Source organism: Solanum lycopersicum, chromosome 9 (genome assembly GCF_036512215.1).
Source record: "Solanum lycopersicum chromosome 9, SLM_r2.1".
Lineage (NCBI taxonomy): Eukaryota > Viridiplantae > Streptophyta > Magnoliopsida > Solanales > Solanaceae > Solanum > Solanum lycopersicum.
Window position 1 is genome coordinate 4,387,475 of NC_090808.1, and position 19,518 is coordinate 4,406,992.

At 29.2% G+C, this 19,518-nt stretch overlaps 2 protein-coding genes across 2 annotated transcripts; one reads left to right on the forward strand and one right to left on the reverse strand.

Annotated features, from left to right (window-relative positions):
* Window positions 1-2,600: 2,600 nt before the first annotated feature.
* LOC101259186 (DNA-directed RNA polymerases II and V subunit 6B) lies at window positions 2,601-5,473 on the forward strand. Its single transcript, XM_004246397.5, has 6 exons — window positions 2,601-2,824; window positions 4,366-4,399; window positions 4,498-4,676; window positions 4,796-4,847; window positions 4,949-5,016; window positions 5,128-5,473. The coding sequence occupies exons 1-6, from the start codon at window positions 2,793-2,795 to the stop codon at window positions 5,195-5,197; spliced, it is 435 nt and encodes a 144-aa protein (XP_004246445.1). The 5' UTR covers window positions 2,601-2,792; the 3' UTR covers window positions 5,198-5,473.
* Window positions 5,474-6,007: 534 nt separating this feature from the next.
* Window positions 6,008-10,808, reverse strand: LOC101258297 (short-chain dehydrogenase TIC 32 B, chloroplastic). The gene is made up of 8 exons (XM_004246394.5): window positions 10,564-10,808; window positions 7,779-8,010; window positions 7,593-7,672; window positions 7,151-7,304; window positions 6,880-6,958; window positions 6,703-6,787; window positions 6,526-6,572; window positions 6,008-6,363 (listed from the first exon to the last, which is right to left on the reverse strand). Exons 1-8 carry the CDS (start codon window positions 10,673-10,675, stop codon window positions 6,190-6,192), a joined length of 963 nt encoding a protein of 320 aa, XP_004246442.1. The 5' UTR covers window positions 10,676-10,808; the 3' UTR covers window positions 6,008-6,189.
* Window positions 10,809-19,518: the final 8,710 nt, after the last annotated feature.

The following is a 19,518-nucleotide window of genomic DNA, read 5'->3' on the forward strand; positions in this document are numbered from 1 at the left end:
TATGGATTTTTAGAAATCTAAAACCGAACCACACCAAACCCAAATAAAAATTGATTTAGTTAATCGATTTGGTTCAATTTTTTGGTTTTGATCGGTTTTTATCCTAACTGTGAATACCCCTACTCAAAAGTAGATGTAATCCGTATATCAAAATTATTAGGCTTTAAATTAAAATTAAAATTATGATAAACACATTGAGTGATATATATATATATATAGGTCGAGGTCGGATATTTTGGTTTGGGTCCTAGATCTTAAAGTTCCGAGTTGGGTTTGAGTCCCTAATTCTTTTGGCTTTTCATCTTTTAGCGTATTTGGTCATTTTTCTTTTTTATTAATTACATTAGTATGCATGTCAATATTGTTTTAGGTTAAATGGATCAAAATAGTTCGATTATAACCAACTCATTTCTTAGTCTGGCTTGGTTAAAAGTAAATTTGAATGGATCATGACCCAAATCAATTTTTATTTTATCTCATTCTAACCTCTTAAATTTGATTCTGCCCCGCCTGTTTAACACTCTTTAAATCATATAATGTAATATTTTGTGTAGGGTTTGTGTTATCGTCTTGCACTATAAATTATTATTTTTTATGGTTGATGGTATTTTTCACCCACTAGACAAGTAAATTGTCCAAGATCGAACACCGATCCTGATTTTGGTCCAGGCCATAACCCAAAACCTAACTTTAGATGCAAGACCCAGCTCCGACCCAAGACTAGAGACCTGAATCCAAGGCCTAACCTTGATACAGACTTGAGACCTTGGACCCAATCCCAATCCCGGTCCAACCAACTGGAACCTGAAATTCGACCTTGATCTGAGAAACGGAGTTCTATTGTTTATTGAGGTTAATTATAAATTCAATGCAGTGATACTTAACTATATAATAGATACATGAAAAAAGCATAATAGTTTTTCCAAAGTGTTTAATAGATACATTTTATATAGGGGCAACTTTCACATATAACAAACATAAAATTCATATTTGTATGATACAGCAAAATTTATATAATTGCGCTCCATAGCAAACATATGTATGTATAATTCGCTATGCATATACAATTTAAGCGAATTGTATAAAACGAGAAAGAGAGAAATTATATACAATTTGAATTTGTATAATACGAGAAAGAGAGAAAGGCAAAAGAGACTTGGGCAGGGAAATATTTGTTTTATGTATAGGACGATTATATACAATCTAAATTTGTATAAAATGAGAAATAGAGAAAGGCAAAAGAGACTTGACCGGGGAATATACAATTGAATCAAATTGTATAAAATGAGAAAGAGAGAAATTATATATAATTTGAATTTGTATAAAACGAGAAAGAGATAAAGTCAAAAGAAACTAGGCAGGGGAGTATTTTTATTGTATAATTATAAGCATATAGGAAGAAAATATATGTATCTGCATGTGTATATATAGTTTTTTCTCGCTTTATACAAACAGAAACACAAATTATACATTTTGTTTCTGTTTGTATAAGCGAGAGAGGCGAGGGTAGCGAGCGAGATTAGGGAGAGTGGCAAGTGAGATCTGGCAGAGGGGAGAAAGGGGAATGAAAATATATGTATTTATACAATTTTCTCTCGCTTTATACAAACACAAACTCATTTATACATTTGTGTTTATATAAAAAACGAGAAAGGCGAGTGAGACTGCCACCAAACGAGAGTGGCGAGCAAGATTCCACTAAGGAGAGTGGCGAAAATAGCTATAGTATGAAAATAGCTATAGTATGCTATGGATAAAGATTCGGTCAAGTATAATTAGGTCAAGTAATGTTCAGTGGCCTTAGATTCATGTCATATGTATTGTATAATAATTTATGGTTGAGATTCATTTAAATTATATATTCATTTCAATAATAAAAATAACAAAAGTGATAATTATTTTTATTTTTTAATACTATCAAATAAAACAATTAAGTGTACCCTAATTAATATTTTCAAGAAAAAAAATAAGACTGACAGAAATATGTGGACTTCCCGATTTTTTTATCTGTCAAACCTCGTACTTGTATTGGATTTTTTATATTATACTAATTTTAAAGAATCCGACATTTTTGAAAAATCTAAATAAATATATTTTTATAATTATTTGAAAACCTCCAGCTAAGTATTTTTTAAAAAAATAAAATTGTATTATCATGTTCTTTAGTTAAATTATTATTTAGAACTCAATTATGTTTTTAAAATTTGTCTATTCTTGGAGATTACTTCAGAATTTGGAGAAAATATGTGTGAAAATTACTCACGATCAAGTTTGTCGGGTAAAAAGTCAGAAAGTTCGTATATTCTCGTCAATCTTAACTTCTTTTTCTTGAAAATATTGGCTTGGGTGCACATAATTGCTTTATTTGATAGTTTTAAAAAATAAAAAAGTTAATAACTTTTTTGTTTTTATTATTATAATTAATGAGTGTATAATTTGAATGGATCTCAACCATAAATTATTATATAGTACACACGGCATAAATTATAAGGTCATTAAATATTACTTAACTTAAGTATACTTGACCGAATCTTTATTTGGTTGCTATAGTATACAATTAATTCAAAGTTATATATTTATAACATTTAATTTAAATTAATAATTTATTATTATATACAATTTTCCTGTTTATATAATAGTATACGTCTAAAATAATAAAAATAACCCCACAATATAATATATGATATTAAAGGCGCAGAAAGGGCAAAATATTTTCAGTTCCATTTGGTTTCAAAGCTGCGTTCTCTCCGTATTACACAAATTGAAAAGAAAGCTTTGACGCCGACGCAACAATGGCGGACGATGATTATGATATGGACGGAGGGTTAGTGCCGCCGTCCTTAATTGCTTTTATCTTGTTGAAATTTGATGTTTGTTTGGTTTTATTATGTGTAATATCAATTGATTTGCCTATTGAGTATGAACTTTTTTAGGGTTTAGGGTTAGGGTTTATGGAAAAACTTATTTTGGGGGTTTGTTTGATTTTACTGGTTCGTTGTTTAGCTTGTGGTCTAGGCTAGGGTTTTGCTAATTTGTGTTTTAGCCTTTTAGGTTTTTTTTTTTTTGAGTTTTTCCTACTGTATCTGGCTAAATAGTTGTTTTTGATGAATGATTGTTTTGGCTCTTCAGTAGATTTTGATGTTCCTTTAAGCATGGGAGAACTTTCGGGCTTATTCTTAGTCTATGATTGTTGATTTTTCTGTTTGAAGTGGTGAGGACCTAAAGTAAACTAGTAAAGGTGTCCCTTTTATGAAAGTTTAAGCTTTTAGAGAAACAAGGCAGTTCAGACAACTCAAAATGGTAACAGGGGTGGAAGAATTTCTAGTTTGGGTTTTATCGTCACAAACTAACAAAATCGTGTTGACATGAGTTAAGCTTAAACTGGAAAAATAGTCAGTGAAGATTCATGTAGCCGACCTCAACTTGTTTGGGATTGAGGTGTAGTTTTTGTACTTCCGTTTGCATGGTGCAAAAGAAAAGAAGTTAGACCCACATGTGAGGAGCATATTCCATATCCAAATAAACAAGTTGAAACTTCTCCACCATTTTAAGATTTTAAATGATGCGATTCAAACTATCTAACGACAATGATCTATATATACCTGGAAAAGTATTCTTAGCATGACCTTGTAGAATATGGTGGAGAAATACCCTTTAAGCATTAGGTAGAATGAGGTTGCTCAATAACTGCTTCGCGCCAAGTTCAACTTGTGTGGATTGCTGCTTTTAGTAGATCACTTGCATTGATATAGAGATTATTGTGAACCTTGGCTAGTTAGTTATTTAACTAGCTGCATATTGGAGTTATTTCACATGAAGAACCTTCCATCTCTTTCTTTCTCTTCTTTATTCTTGTTTTATCCCTTCTACGAATTTCTTATATGACCAATGCCCCACTCGCTAAATAGGTGTAAAGAAAAGCTACCTGAAAAAAGCAAGAATTGGAGAGGATGATCAGCTGTGCTTGAAGGTCATTTAGCACTGATGTTACTAGTGTCCTTTTTTTGCTCAAGAAATGCTTTGTATTACTAATACGACAGAGTGTTCAAATATATTTAAACATCTGAGTATTTCAAAATTGCAGCAAACCTTCTCAGTGTATATATTGCTTTCTGAAGTGCATGCTTGTATAAACTCAGCAGCTTTTTACTTTTTTGGTTTCAAGCTTTCCCTAGATCACTATATGCATTGGGTAGGGTATTGACCTTTCCTAGTAGCTATTTTTGTGGTTAAACTCGTTGGTGACTTGGTTTATCTTTTTGTGGTTTTTTCCCTTGGTGTTTATGAATATAATTTACATTTGATTTTGGTAAATGTCATTGGATATTGTACCTATTAGGCATCTTATCTGTTACATTTGTGCAGATACGTGGACGAGCCAATGGATCCTGAACCTGATGTAAGATGATTTATCTTATTTGTAATCCTCATTATTAGTATGTTTATGCAGGATAAGTATATGATGAAGTATTTTTCGTTATTGTGCTTAACCGACAGGAAGGAGCAGAGATTGAAGAAGATAATGGCAACAATGACGACATACCAGATCCCCTGATGGGTGAAGGTGAGGAAAAAACAGAGCAGCAAGAACCTGTGGAACGACCTCGTAAAACATCAAAGTTTATGACAAAATATGAACGTGCGAGAATCCTGGGAACTCGTGCACTCCAGATCAGGTCATTTTGCTTTTTCCTCAATTCTGCTTTTGACAAGGCCTTACTGTATAGTTTGATAACTCGTAAGAGATGCAATAGATATGTTCTCTGACTTGGTGAGTTGTTTTTTCCTCGAGCAGCATGAATGCACCTGTGATGGTTGAGCTGGAAGGAGAAACTGACCCACTTGAGGTAAGCCTTTTTTTTAAAATGCAGATTGTGCAACATGTCTATTTGGTGAAGTTTGTAGATTGACTGATATCTTTTTTGTCGAAATTCATTTGTGCTAAAAGATTGCAATGAAAGAGCTCCGAGAGAGGAAGATACCATTCACAATTCGCCGTTACTTGCCTGATGGAAGGCAAGACTATCTTCGTCTTTAAGCATCTGTTACTATATCTTCCTCTTTCCTTCCCTCATCCTATTCTTGTCGTTTCTCGCTTAAAATTAATTTCATCTTGTGTTTTATTAGTTATGAAGATTGGGGAGTTGATGAATTGATTGTTGAGGATTCATGGAAGAGACAAGTCGGAGGAACTTGACAGCGGAAGTCCCTCTTTGCTTGTTACTGCAGACTTATTAGGAATGTTATCCGTCGTTTCTGATTGTCTTACTCTGCTGAATTGTTGCTGACTTAATATTACTATGAATATATTTTGGAAAACTCAAGTGATTAGTCGTATGGGCTGTTTCTTTTAGTACAAGTATGGGCACCGAGTTTGGTACGCCTTGCAAACGCAACGGAGATGATTGCCAGTTGGGTCCTAAGACTCCACAAGTTTGTTAAACACCTTTTAAGCAGTTCTTTTGTTTTAGTAGTTTCTTTCTCAAGTCTTTAGAGATGCATTAATCAGGTTGTTGCTGAAATCCCAAAGGTTTTTTATTTTTTTTGCTAAAGCTTCGTATCGCGCTAGCTTGCTTGGCTTGTGCTCATTGCAGTCATAGTAGTACTTTCCTGTCACCCCTTTAAAACTTTGATGAAATGCAACATAACATGTTGTAGCTGCCCCCTCAAAAATTAGAGTCACTGTTAGTCACAGTTTAACATAATTTCCATTTTAAGTTTAATTGTCCATGTAGATGTCTTTATTACTATGGTGTTTATGCTGGCTTGTGCATATTCAAAATACTACTACTAGAATAGAACACACCAGACATTCTGTGAGAATTCTGACTCGGCCACTATACATTTTATCTTGTCCTCAGTTGATATATACATTCTTCAAATATTTAAGCTTATTTAAAGTTGAGCACACATGTGTTCTACGTGACATACAAATTAGTTTGAGTGTATCTCACATGTATTATCATATAAAGCGTCATGGAGGAGCATTTAATTGTTTTTGAACGAATTAAAAAGAAAAGTGTATTACATTAATTGAGAAAAAGAGAATAGTTAATAGATAGACAATCCCTCAAATTTGAAGCAGAACTAACAAAGCTTAAAACTCAAACAAAAACCTAACAAATTTCATAAAAATGTGAATGAAATAGTAGTAATATTTTCTTCTCAACAACTGCATTTTGTTACCAATCAATTTTTTAGAGATGCATTCACCAAATTGTTGCTAAAATCCCAAAGGTTTTTTGCTAAAGCTTCGTTTCGCGCTAGCTTGCTTGGCTTGTACTCATTGCAGTCATAGTAGTACTTTCCAGTCACCCCTTTTAAACTTGGATGAAGTGCAACATAACATGTTGTAGCTGCCCCCTGAAAAATTCGTAACGGAAAATTATATTGTATATAATGTCATGATTTCACATATATTAGATATTGAATCCCTTTAACACCTTCACGTATTACTCTTTTTTTAAAATGTTTTGAATACGATTAGTGAAAATCCTGGCTCAGCCACTGGAATTCATTTTTTACCTGTGGGACATTCTTCCACAGGATACAAGTGAAAGCCCTAAAAATTCCTGTCAAACAAAATCCAAGTGATTAAAAAATTATAATATATCACGTTGGACCTCTCCTTAATGGGCCCTACAGAGCGCGATCCGAATTGTAATCCAAAAAAATAAATATTGTGAAATGTTTAATACATACTCATCAAAAGAGCAGAATGCCTCATGAGGGGAGTCATAATTAGTCCTGGATGAACTGAATTGACAGTTATATTTGCTCCCTCTTCCTGTATTTGATGATATGAAATAATTAACAGTTTAAACTTTTAGATGAGACAGTTCACAGAGGGTCTAATAAACATCGAGTTTAGTTAATTACCTGTAAACGGCGCGAAAGTTCATTGGCATGTAATATGTTTGCTAATTTGGATTGAGCATATGCTAGTTTGTTTTGATAACTATTCAAAAAAAAAAAACAATAGATAGTAAGTGAATATATTATTAATAGGTTAGTATCTGTGTTGCTCTGACTCTTTAAAAATCGTGCAAGTGTGTATCAGATCCTCTTAAAAGTAGTCTTTTTTGATGGATTTTGATACTGAAACGACAATATTTTTATAGAGTCTGAGCAACGTAGAACGGTTATATACCTGTTTTTTTTGTTTATCTTTTGAAATCTTATTCCTCCTTTGTAAGGGCAAATATGAGCTACTGATGATAAGTTCACAATTCTACCCTCAACACCACTAGATTTTGATGTTTCCTTCATTTTGTCTAGTAGAAGATTAGTCAAGTAGAAATGACCTGAAAAATCCATTTAAAAAAATGAGTTTCTTTTAGAGGTTTGCTAACTACGACAACGTTTATGAAAGTCTTTCATTTGCTTCTCTTCAATAGAATTTTGAGTTTTTTTATATTCTTCTTCTGATGATCGATTCAACCTCTGATGAATAATGAGCATAACAACCCTATTGTTCTGAATGAGTGTGATAAGATTTTCGAGACATTACTATTTTACTATGTTCAACTCTACGTACATACACTTCTATCTATAAAGTAACAGAGTTAGACAGAGTATATATATATATATACCTAGATGATTTGTTGCGAATTGCATCTCAACGCCGTCTTCTGAGAGTTGAAATGGACAGAACATAATACCTGCATTGTTTCTGTTTTTTTTTTTATTTGCAAAAGTCTCATTAGACAAATATGTTCTGTTTTTTTCCAAAACTAAGAACTCAATTATAACGCGAACAAAGAGATGTAGCAAATTACATTAAGATGTTGAGAGGAAGATCAAGTGCTTTGAAATTATCAGCAAATGACTTGACAGATCTAATTGAGCTCAAGTCAAGCTTCTCAACATCGATACGAGCATTTTTGTTGTTCTTGAGAATGGATTGTTTAGCCTCATTCGCGACCTCCATATTACGTGCTGCAATAATAACATGAACATTCCTCATTGCTAAAACTCTTGATGTTTCCAAACCAATGCCACTCGCGCCTCCTGTTTAAACGAATCTCAAAGTATGATACAAGAATTTGGATGGAACAACGTCTTTCGTGGACAATGTGGATGAGATTATAAAGAAGATCGTCATGAGTATAACAAGTCAACAACATATCCAGTGAAGTTCAATCTCGAGTAAAATGTAAAATAACACATAACATAATGTTTGGACAATGTGGATGAGATTATAAAGAAGATTGTCATAAGTACAGCAAGTCAATAACAACATACCCAGTGAAGTTCAGTCTCAATTAAAAGGTAAAAATAACACATAACATAATGTTTGTTGATAAAAACTATGGTGTTTAATTACCTTCTGAGATTGTATTTCTTGATGTAATTATTCATTTTCTGCTGAAAGTGTAAATCTTTCTTTTCTTAGATCCTATGTTCATATTCCTCATACAACAGAAAATGTAATTTTTAATTGTTCAAGAGTTGGTTCGTTAAAAGTTTTAGCGATCCTGAATGTAATAATATATACTCAATAGTTTGTAAATATACTTACAGCAATAAATATTACTGTTAAAAGAAAAATATAGTAGAGGACAAAAAGTCAAATAATATTTTCATATGGATATATTAAATCTTGAATATTCTTAACGAAATTTTTAATTTCGACACTACTAGATCTATTCATTAATAAATAAAAAGAATTCAAAGATTTAATCAAATACATATATTATTTTCCCAATTCTTTTTATCACCAAAAGAAAAATCTAAAATCCCAGCTAAAGCCCTTTTTGTATCTATTTTATGCTTGCTATTAGATACTATTTAATATCTAAAATATTTATTCAAAAATTAATAAATAATATACCTCTATTATTTATTATTTCTTAAAATATATGTCAATTCAAAATCGTAAAAAGTATATTAGAGGACAAAAAATAAAAAAAATAACTATTAAATTAGAAACATCACAAAGTTCTTTGAGAATCTTTGTCTAGACAAACTTTAAGACTGCTGAGTTCCAACACATAGGGAAGTTTGTTTGGCCCCTCAAATTAAAGTCTCCAAATTGAAAATAATAAAACAAAAAAAATAAGAAAAGTCTAATATAAAATATTCAATTTAAGTTGGCTGTAGGTGAACTAATTAAAGAGTGTAGCTTTAATAGAACTTTGCATCCAAACACGGCCTTATTTATTAGTAATAAATTAACATGCATACGTCAATATCATTATGAGGTCAAATACATTATTTGATATTATCTAATAAATACAGTAACCTACATTTGCGGGGCAATTATTTTTTCTAAGAGAATTCAAAATACGAAAAATTAAATTTTATGATTTTTTTTGTAAAGTTAAAAAAAAAATTTGTGTATATTTAAAAAATTATACAATGCTATCTGTTAACACTCCTTCTACAAGAAAATTAAATACCGCATATTATTGAAAACTTGAGTTATTTTACCTCGAGGATTAACTATCATTTAATATATTTTTCTCTTTATTTTTGTCTATTTAACCAAATTTCTAAAATCAGCTTAGTTTGAAAAGAACTCTAATTATTTATTTATTTTTGAAGCAGTTTGTGTTTAACAAATAAATTTTAAAAATATTTTTGAGCAATCATTACTTATTAGCATCTAGCCAAGCTTTTTAAAGAGTCCGGAGCCTATAGGATACAAAATATGAACAAAAATTTCAAAACGTCTGCAGCGATTTTACTTTTTTCGGTGGAGTAAATCGCTGTTGATGCAGCGATTTTGTCGTTTTTGTTAATATAAAATTTTATATATCGTTTTGAATTTTTCATTAATATTTTGTACCCTTTTGGCTCCGGACTCGCTTTTTAAAAGTGTTTGGGGAGGAAACTAATTTTTTTAAAAAAAAATTAATACTTTCTGAGAAAAATAAACACGTTTAACCTTCTAAAAGATTGACCAACACATTAAGTCAGAATCAAAATCAAATCAACCAAATACGAGGGAATGAAAATATCCCGGTCCATGAATGTGTATGCTCTAGTCCAAAAAATGGCGATCGATTAACAAAAAGAATCACACATAAATACAGATGAACTCCTTATAAACCTCGAACAATGTTCCTCCCTTTAAGTTAAGTCAAGAACCTAATTTGACACAGAAATCACCCCATTACGAATTATCCAACCCTTTCCTTTACTAATAAACCTAATATAAGTACGAAATACTTCTTACACCGAACTTTATCATTTTTTAACAGTATATAAATCTCGAACAATCTTCCTCCCTTTAAGTTAAGTGAAAAACTAATTTGACACATAAATCACACCGTTACGAATTATCCAACCCTTCTCTTTACTAATAAACCTAATATAAGTACGAAATACTTCTTATATCGAACTGTATCATTTTATTATCAGTATATAAATCTTGAACAATCTTCCTCCCTTTAAGTTAAGTAAAAACCTAATTTAACATATAAATCACACACTTAGGAATTATCCAACCATTCCCTTTACTAATAAACCTAATATAAGTATGAAATACTTTATGCATCGAACTGTATCCTTTTTTATCAGTGTATATAACTTAAAAATGATAGTATATATGGTAAAAACCTGTGACTATGGCTGTGAGATTAGAACCATCAATGCCATGAGTAACTTGCTCAGCAGTAGAAGCTGATCCAAAACCACTTGGACCTGGTTTTCCTGTTATTGACCTCAACATATTTCAAAAATAAAAATTTAACACAAAAAAAAAAATTCAAAGAAAGGAAAAAATTTAGAGTAGAAGAGAGACAAGCAAAAGCAAATTTTGTTCAAAATATATATTTAGAGATGTAATGAATCTTTTTTTTGTGTGTGTGGTGTGGGGGGATGGGGGGGGGGGGGTATGGGAACATATATAGATAAATATCATATAAAGTGTTATTTTAATATTAAAACGGACCGTGGTGCAATAATAATTGAAATATTTTATTTTTAGCTAGAGATTTTAAGTTCGATTCTTAGGTATGGAAATAATCATGTTGGAAGCGTCACCCAGCGAAAAGGCCCTACAGTGCGTGATTGGTGACGGAGACACCTTATAACAAAATTATATTATTTAGGGGAAAAAGTCTGAAATATATTTGAATTTTAATCAAAATTGTTGCTACGATACCAAACTTTGAAAAAAAGACATTTCACCCCTGCACTATTGAATAGTATATTTTAAAGGTATATATGTGTGTCCATGTGAACATAAAAATATACATAATTATAAATAGTAATGTGTCCACATAGGCACATATATATCTTTAAAATACAATATTAAATAGTTCAAGAGGGTAAAAGGTCCTCCATAAAATTTGATATCATAATAGTAAAATTATATTTTTTTCAGACCCTTTTTCCTATTATTTATATATGGTTAATATAATTTTTTTAGATATATACAGTAGATGTTGAACCTCTTCGGGTACTTCATGTGTCTATTTCCTCAGATTTTAAACTCCTTTATTGAAAATTTTTATTTCGCCACTGTGCACGATCCAGATTTAGTCAAGGCAAACTCCGAAGATATGACGGAAAACCAAAATAAGTGTTTTTTATTCTTAATTTTCTTTAAAAAAAATAATTTTTTTTTTTAAAAAAAAAAAGTAGTTGATGGTAGTGAATTGTGATGTAGAAGATCACGTTTAAATTTAATGTGTAAGTCGGTGACTGCCTCTAATTATTTTCACCAACCTCTCAACTGTTTTCTTGGCTTTTGGGTTCATATAAATAAGATTATAATTTTATTTATAATAATTATAATTTAATATGATTTTTTAGGAATATAGTTTATAAGGGTGAAAAGGTAGGGTCTTTTTTATAATACATATCTTGAAAATGTTTGAATTAAATGATAATATGATTAATTAAAGAACTCAAAGACAAATTATTTTCTCAATTTTATCAAAATAAAAGTTACAAATTAAACTAGAAAGTAAAAATAAAAATAATTAATTATTATAAAGACAAAAACTTAATTACGATCTATAGTGTAAAACATTAATTAATATCTTTCGTAAAAAATTTATAACATCACACGTATCCGTTCAATCTATGCCTGAAATCCCAGAGACACATTTATACTATACTAAGGTTCTATTATCCCCTGAACTTGCTTTAGAAGTAATTTTCTACCCCTTTTTGACCTACGTGGCACTAGCTTATGAAAAAAAGTCACCAATGTTTGGCCCACAAGATAGCGCCACGTAGATCAAAAAGGGGTAGAAAATTATTAATAAAATAAGTTCAGGGAGGTAATAAGATCTTAGCATAGTATAAGTGTGTTTCTGAGATTTCGGGCGTAGATTGAGGAGTTACTTGTGCATTATCCTTTTTATTAATTATAAAATGGTCCATATTAATAACAAAAATCTTACCAATGCCATTTTCAACGTAGTCATTTTCATACGATGAATGTTTCCTAATTTATATATATCCTTTTCTTACCCATCCTGAAAAAAAATTAGGATGGATCGTAATTTTATTAATAAAACAATATGTATTACTCCATATATATATCATATAGTATTATAACTGAGATGAAGTTTTACTATAAGCCAGGTCGGACTGGTTTAAATCTAACCTAATCAATTTAATAAAAATCTGGCTCAACACTAAAAACGTATAGGATTGATGGGACCCAGAAAAGGGAGTTTGAGCAAAACACAAGGTTAGGTCTGATAGGCCAACTCAAATGTGAAATGGTACACAGTCAAGCATCGACCTGACTAACCTAATTATATCTCTTAATGAGTTAGGGGTTGGATCGATCACCCGATCACCCCCTTTTCCACCTCAACACCCTAATGAGTTTGGCCTGAACCAACTCGAAACAGATAAAGGCTCTCTTTTATGGAGCCAGGCCAAATCTCTCTCCTCCCTCGCCCCACCGAACCCACCCATTAGAGGCATAGCTATAATCATCCTAGAGTGCTCAACTGGACATTATTCGTCAAAAGATTATATTATATTATATATATATATATATATATATGTCAAATTCTACATTTAAAATATTGGAATGAAGAAGTTTTGAGTTTAAACCTCAAATAGCATAATGTTTTTTATTTTATTTTGACAATTATACACTATTATTTTCGAACATCACTAATAATATTTCTGACTCTGTCACTGTCAATAAATATGTCCCCGTTGACACCCTAACTTTATGGTGCTCATTATAAATTATAAAACATATATGTATGGGCAAATTAAATGTAATTTTCATTGTGAAATGTAATAAATATACAGTTATGGCTATGCAATAAATGAAAAAAAAACATAAACTTATGGGTTCAAGTTATTACTATGTATTCTTTTTATTTTAATTTTTGTGTCTTACTTTATTACAAAGAAAAAAAAAATTCCTCCATCTTCAAATAATTATCGTATTTTTCATCACATACCTACAAAATAACAATACGAGGATTTTTGTAAGAATTTCAATAATGAAATAATTTAAAATTGAAGTCGAATTTTATTTAGATATTATTAATAAACACTTATTTTAATTAAAATTTGAAAAGTTCAAATTCTATAACCAAACACCTAATTAAATCAAATACTTTTGACATCCCATTAACTTTGTCAAACAAGCTAATTAAATATCCTTAAATTTGAAACTTCATAATCAATTATCAAAATAATTATTTTATAACCACATAATAAATATTGGGCGTTGGTGATAAAGGAACTGATTTTATTTATTATATCTATAAGTACTACTAGCATTATTATAACACAAATTTGGCAAAATGGGCAGCATCTATAAATGTTGTGTAAATTATTACACCACTTTTCAATAAATAAATTTAAAAAAAACTATCATATATATCATGTTCATAGAAATAAATTTTTGACAATACAAGCTAGCCAGTATTAAATTCTAATTACCAAATCTATCAATATGCACATGCTTTGTAATATTAGTCACATGAAATTATAACCAAAAAGTAGTAATCTATGAACCACCATCTAAGGTTATACACGTTTTTGCTTTTTAATCGAGGGTCGATCGAAGATAATTTTTATATTCTTACGAAGTAAACGTAGAATTTATACATATTATATTTTTTTCAAATTTGACTATTTATTTTATAGTAGTCTTTTCATTTATCTGTGCATCCACGTTATGCCTTTTTTTAAGATTTCATTTTATGAAATTATACTGAGTATATTTATTATTTTTAAAAAAAAAATATTACATGAGGGGTAGGGGAAAGGAGACGGTTGTGGAGATTACAAAATGAAATTAAATTCTCACCAATAAAGTAAAAATTTGTATCATGTTATAAATGTATATTAACGTTCTAAATATTTGCTATTATCTCCTATTTTTTCCTAATTTTAAGTAGGTAACCAATTTAAATCTATTCATATAAATGTGTGCCTAATAACATATAGGGGAGGCAAGTAAAGTCTATTTCTAGGATAATTTTGTTGAAAAATCAACAATTTGAATTTTTATTATATGGATATTCAAACAAGGAAATAATACACTTATAAGATAGTGACATAAAAGAATGACTTTAATAGGATTCAGTATTGTTATTAAAGGTTATCAATGGTTATAGTAAAAAATATAATTATGAGGCTAATAGGATTAGAAGACGTACGACATCAAGGAATTTTCTCAAAGTCTTAATCACTAGACTAAATGTTTAACTTATGTAAAGAGATGTCAATTTATATACATGTAATTTTGCGATAAAGAGGTATCACATGACACCCCTTGATCACCACGACAAAAGCAATTTTTAGCGGCAATAAATAAAATACATGAATAAAAAGTGTTAAAGTCTTTATCGGCATTAGTTAAGTGTCATTAGATCTAATGTCGCTAAATAAAACACATGAAAGATCAATTGTTTACCACACATGCGCTTAGATTGGATAGGGGTAAAAAACAATGTGTTGTCTTGATGTTCGTTCATGTGTAACAATCGTAGTATTACTTCTGTAATTTATTGTCTTTCGCTCTTTGCTACCATTATTTTATTGTAATTTTTATTATATCATTATATGTTGTCTTATTATTATCTCTTATTTTTTATATATTTATTACTTTTTTTATTTTTAAATTAAAAATCTATCGAAAAATAATTCCCTCTATCTTTGAAATAAAGATAAAATTTATTATCTTCTATCTTCTTGGTAACACTCTATGTACTACAGAAAATATTTTTAGACAAATAAAATAAATAAAAATATTAATTTAAAAATTACAATATAAATTCTATAAAATTTTAAACAAAGAATGGGCGAATTAATAAAGGATTTAAATCAGTCGATACAAATGGCTTAAAGAATATCTACTTCTAGTCCAATTTCATTAATTATTCTGCAAAACAAAAAATATTTTTTTAAAAAAATATAGTTGATCATTTTATTATTTGACCCCAAATATTGCATATATAAATTTAAAAAATGGAAATGAGGAAAATAATTATCAAAAAAAAAAATTAGTACTTCAATATAAATAAATTATTAGACAAGACATACTAATTTTAAAAAATATCTAAAACATTAATCAATATGTAATTTATTAATATTAGCTTTTTTGTTCTCCTCAAACTTTCTTAAAAATTGTCATCATTTGAGATTTAAAAATACTGATATAAAACTCTATTAAAAAGAAGATAATTTTCAAAAAAAAAATAATTAATAAGTATAGTTACGTTTTAAAATTTATTTTGAACCATAAAAAATATACTAATTTAAGATATATAATTTAGATTTAGTAAATAATTATTTTTGTGAAGTATAAAAAATTATAATTTTGATTAAAATTAATTAATAAGTATATTTTAGATTTTAAAAATAATTATTTATTTTGACCTATAAAAGAATATCGATAATTAATTAGCTCAACTGTATCCCTCGAACATTACAAAATTATTAATTGATGTGGTGGTCCTGGAAAACAAACATTATATTTGAGTTATTTTTATGTGTCACGATCGGAATGAAGTCAGTCAAAATTTGAAAAATAAATACACGAATTAGTGGAAGGGGGTTTGATATCTATAATGTATATCTAAAAAATAATTTTAATCATTATTTTTCATCGAAGGGATTCAGAGGAACCCCCTAAATATATGTAGCCTCCTCTGTCACGATAATACTGAAAAATATCATTAACATTTAATGTTTATATTAAATTAAGTAATTTAATTTTAAGAGTTATAAGTTAAAAGTAAAAATACATATCACTAAAATTTATCCAAATAATTAAGTAACTTCATTTTCATCCATCTTGGTCCAATATTAGGAATAATGTCCAAGTACCCCCTCAACCTATGCCCGAAATTTTAGAGACACACTTATACTATACTAAGGTCCTATTACCTTTCTGAACTTACTTTATTAATAATTTTTTACCCCTTTTTAGCTTACGTGGCACTATCTTGTGGGCCCAACGATGGTTGACTTTTTTTTCGAACTAGTGCCACGTAGGCTAAAAAGGGGTAAAAAATTACATATAAAATAAGTTCAGGGGGTAATAGGACCTTAGTATAGTATAAGTGTGTCTCTGGGATTTCGGGCATAGGTTGAGAGGGTACTTGGATATTTTCCCCCAATATTATATATAGTTTCACTAATATTCAATATTTTAAACATTTTTTTTACTGAGATATAAATTACTAGTGAGGTTCCATTTGAATTAGTTGATTAAAAGTTGTTGATAAGACATCAAGAGTTGAAATTGATTAAACAAATAAATAACGGAAAAGGTTTAAAAATATCCTTAAATTATTCGAAATAGCTTATATCTATCCTTAAGTAATATTTCGTTTCAAAATTTACCCTTTCATTAAATTATTGGGTCAAAAGTATTCTTCTTATTAACGAAAAGTTGTTAAAAGTCACGTAAATGTCACATGAAATGAACTTGGGCCGTAGGTTTGTCCTATCCTTTGTGTGATCTGGGCTTATTGCTTTGGGCTTTCATGCTCATCTTTGTAGGAAAAAATGAAAGAAGATGAATTTGGCACTTCATGACAATTTGAACCAATAAATTGTACAAAATAGAAATAAAGTAAAAATTACGTAAAATCTCATAGTATTAAGAGCTAATTACATCATATTCTCTATTATTTCTAAAATTACAAAAAGTTCTTAAAAATGATGGGATCTCGGATACATTGGGACATGTGTGGAAACATAGCTCACGGATGTATTCGAGAGGAGAGAGATGTATCTAAGAAAAGAGAGATGTATGATGTATCTGAGAGGGGACATGAATGTATCCGGGAGAGAATTTTTTAATTTTTTTTAAATTGTAAATTTTTTTTAGAGATAATGATAAAATAAGATATGTATTTAGACAATTTTTCCTTGAAAAAATGTCATGATATGTAATTTCTCTCTTTCTTTCTATATATATAGAGATATGTTTTTTCCATCTTCAATTCATCCCTTGTATATATTGTTTATACAACTTTAATATATCAAATATATGAATTATGTATAAATTAGCATCTTAAACAAAATAAAAAGACATGTTAATTCGATACATGTTATTTAACAATATATAATGTTATACACAATTCAATTTGTAATATTAATAAAATATTACATTTGGATTTCAAATGAAAACGGAAAAAAAAATGGTTCATGTATTAAAAAACAGGGATAATTGTATAGAATGACAAATTAATAATATAAAATAAATATAGTAGCTACCGTTTGATTTAGTTGTGTCCCATTGCAAACTGTTTGTCAATTTCTCTCTCCCTCATATTCTCGCTCGTCACTCTAACTCTCTCGCTCGCTTTTTGTCGCTAGCCTCTCTCGCTTTATACAATAGAATTGTATAAATTGTATTTCTAATTGTATAAAGCGAGAAAAAATTGTATATACACATACAAATACATATATTTTTGTTTTATACACTTATAATTATACAATAAAAGTGCTCCCCTGCCCAAGTCTCTTTTGCCTTTCTCTCTTTTTCGTTTTATACAAATTCAAATTGTATGTAATTTCTCTCTTTTTCGTTTTATACAATTCGATTCAAATTGTATATTTTCTGCCCAAGTCTCTTTTGCCTTTCTCTTTTTCTCATTTTATACAAATTCAAATTGTATATAATCGTCCTATACACTTATAATTATACAATTCGTTTTATATACTTTGTTATATACACTTCGTTTTATACAATTCTCTGCCCAAGTCTCTTTATCTTTCTCGTTTTATACATTTCGTCTTATACAATTCTCTTCAATTGTATATGTGTAGCGAATTATACAGTTTTTATGTTTGCTATGGAGCACAATTAAGCAAACTTTGCTATAGCATACAAATATAAATTTTATGTTTGCTATATGTGAAAGTTGTCCTAAAAAATATCATTCATTTGTTCGTATATCTCTCAATTCAACGCACACAAATTTTACTATATCAATAGTTATTTTGACTTTTATATATATATATATATATATATATATATATATATATATATATATATATATATATATACACTAATGTACATAAAACATATAATGAACGTATCGTAATAAGTTTGATCATGATAATTATAAATAAATAAAAATACACAAAAAAATGTATAAAATGAATTTTATTTTTATATACATTATAGTATGAATGTACACCTGAATAAACAAATATATGATCAAATATATCCATCTGAATACATGTCTATTTCGCACTAAATTTTTATATTCATCATATACACTAAATATATGCATAAACATATGATGCACACCTAGTAATAAATTTAAAACATTGCAACTGAATACACAAACAAAATATACAGAACAAATAGTGGATACATTATAATGCAATGAAGGTATTACATAATTTTTTGACTGTGATTTAAATTAAAATTAGTTGGGATGGCTCTCATAATTATCATTGAATTTCAACGGGAGAGGGTGGGGGTTGTATCTATGAGTGGAGGAGTGTGTGATAAAATTATCATGGTTATACACTTTATATACATCATTGTATGTATACACCCAATGTATATAAGGTGTATAAATATTGCATAATGGATATAAATTATGCATATTTAGCGAAGGAAGGGCTAGTGATGGAAGCGAATCTAGAATTTCTAAAATAAAAATGTATTAGGTGGAAATTGATCTCTGGTCAAGGTAATAATTAAATATTAAATTAAGTGCACAATTTAACATTCTTGTAGTATGATGAAACAAATAATATTATATTTATTGATAAAAATATACATAAAATATCTCGAAATATAATGATCGATCAAGGCAAGGAAATAATAATAGAAATAAAAATATACAGTTATAACTAATACTTCAGAAATGAGGAAACAAAACACTCGATTGATTACCTAGAAACTAATTATTCTAATTTTTCAATTTTCTTATCGTCCTATCAAGGATGATATTCTCGGGGAACTGAAAATGCGTCATATCTTGCCTAATCACCCACTCTAATACTTCTTAAACCTAATTGCTATCCCTCCACAAACCCTTGACGACCAACTTCTCACGCTTCCACATCTCCTCTTTAGATGTGTATATAAACTATCTCAATCTTACT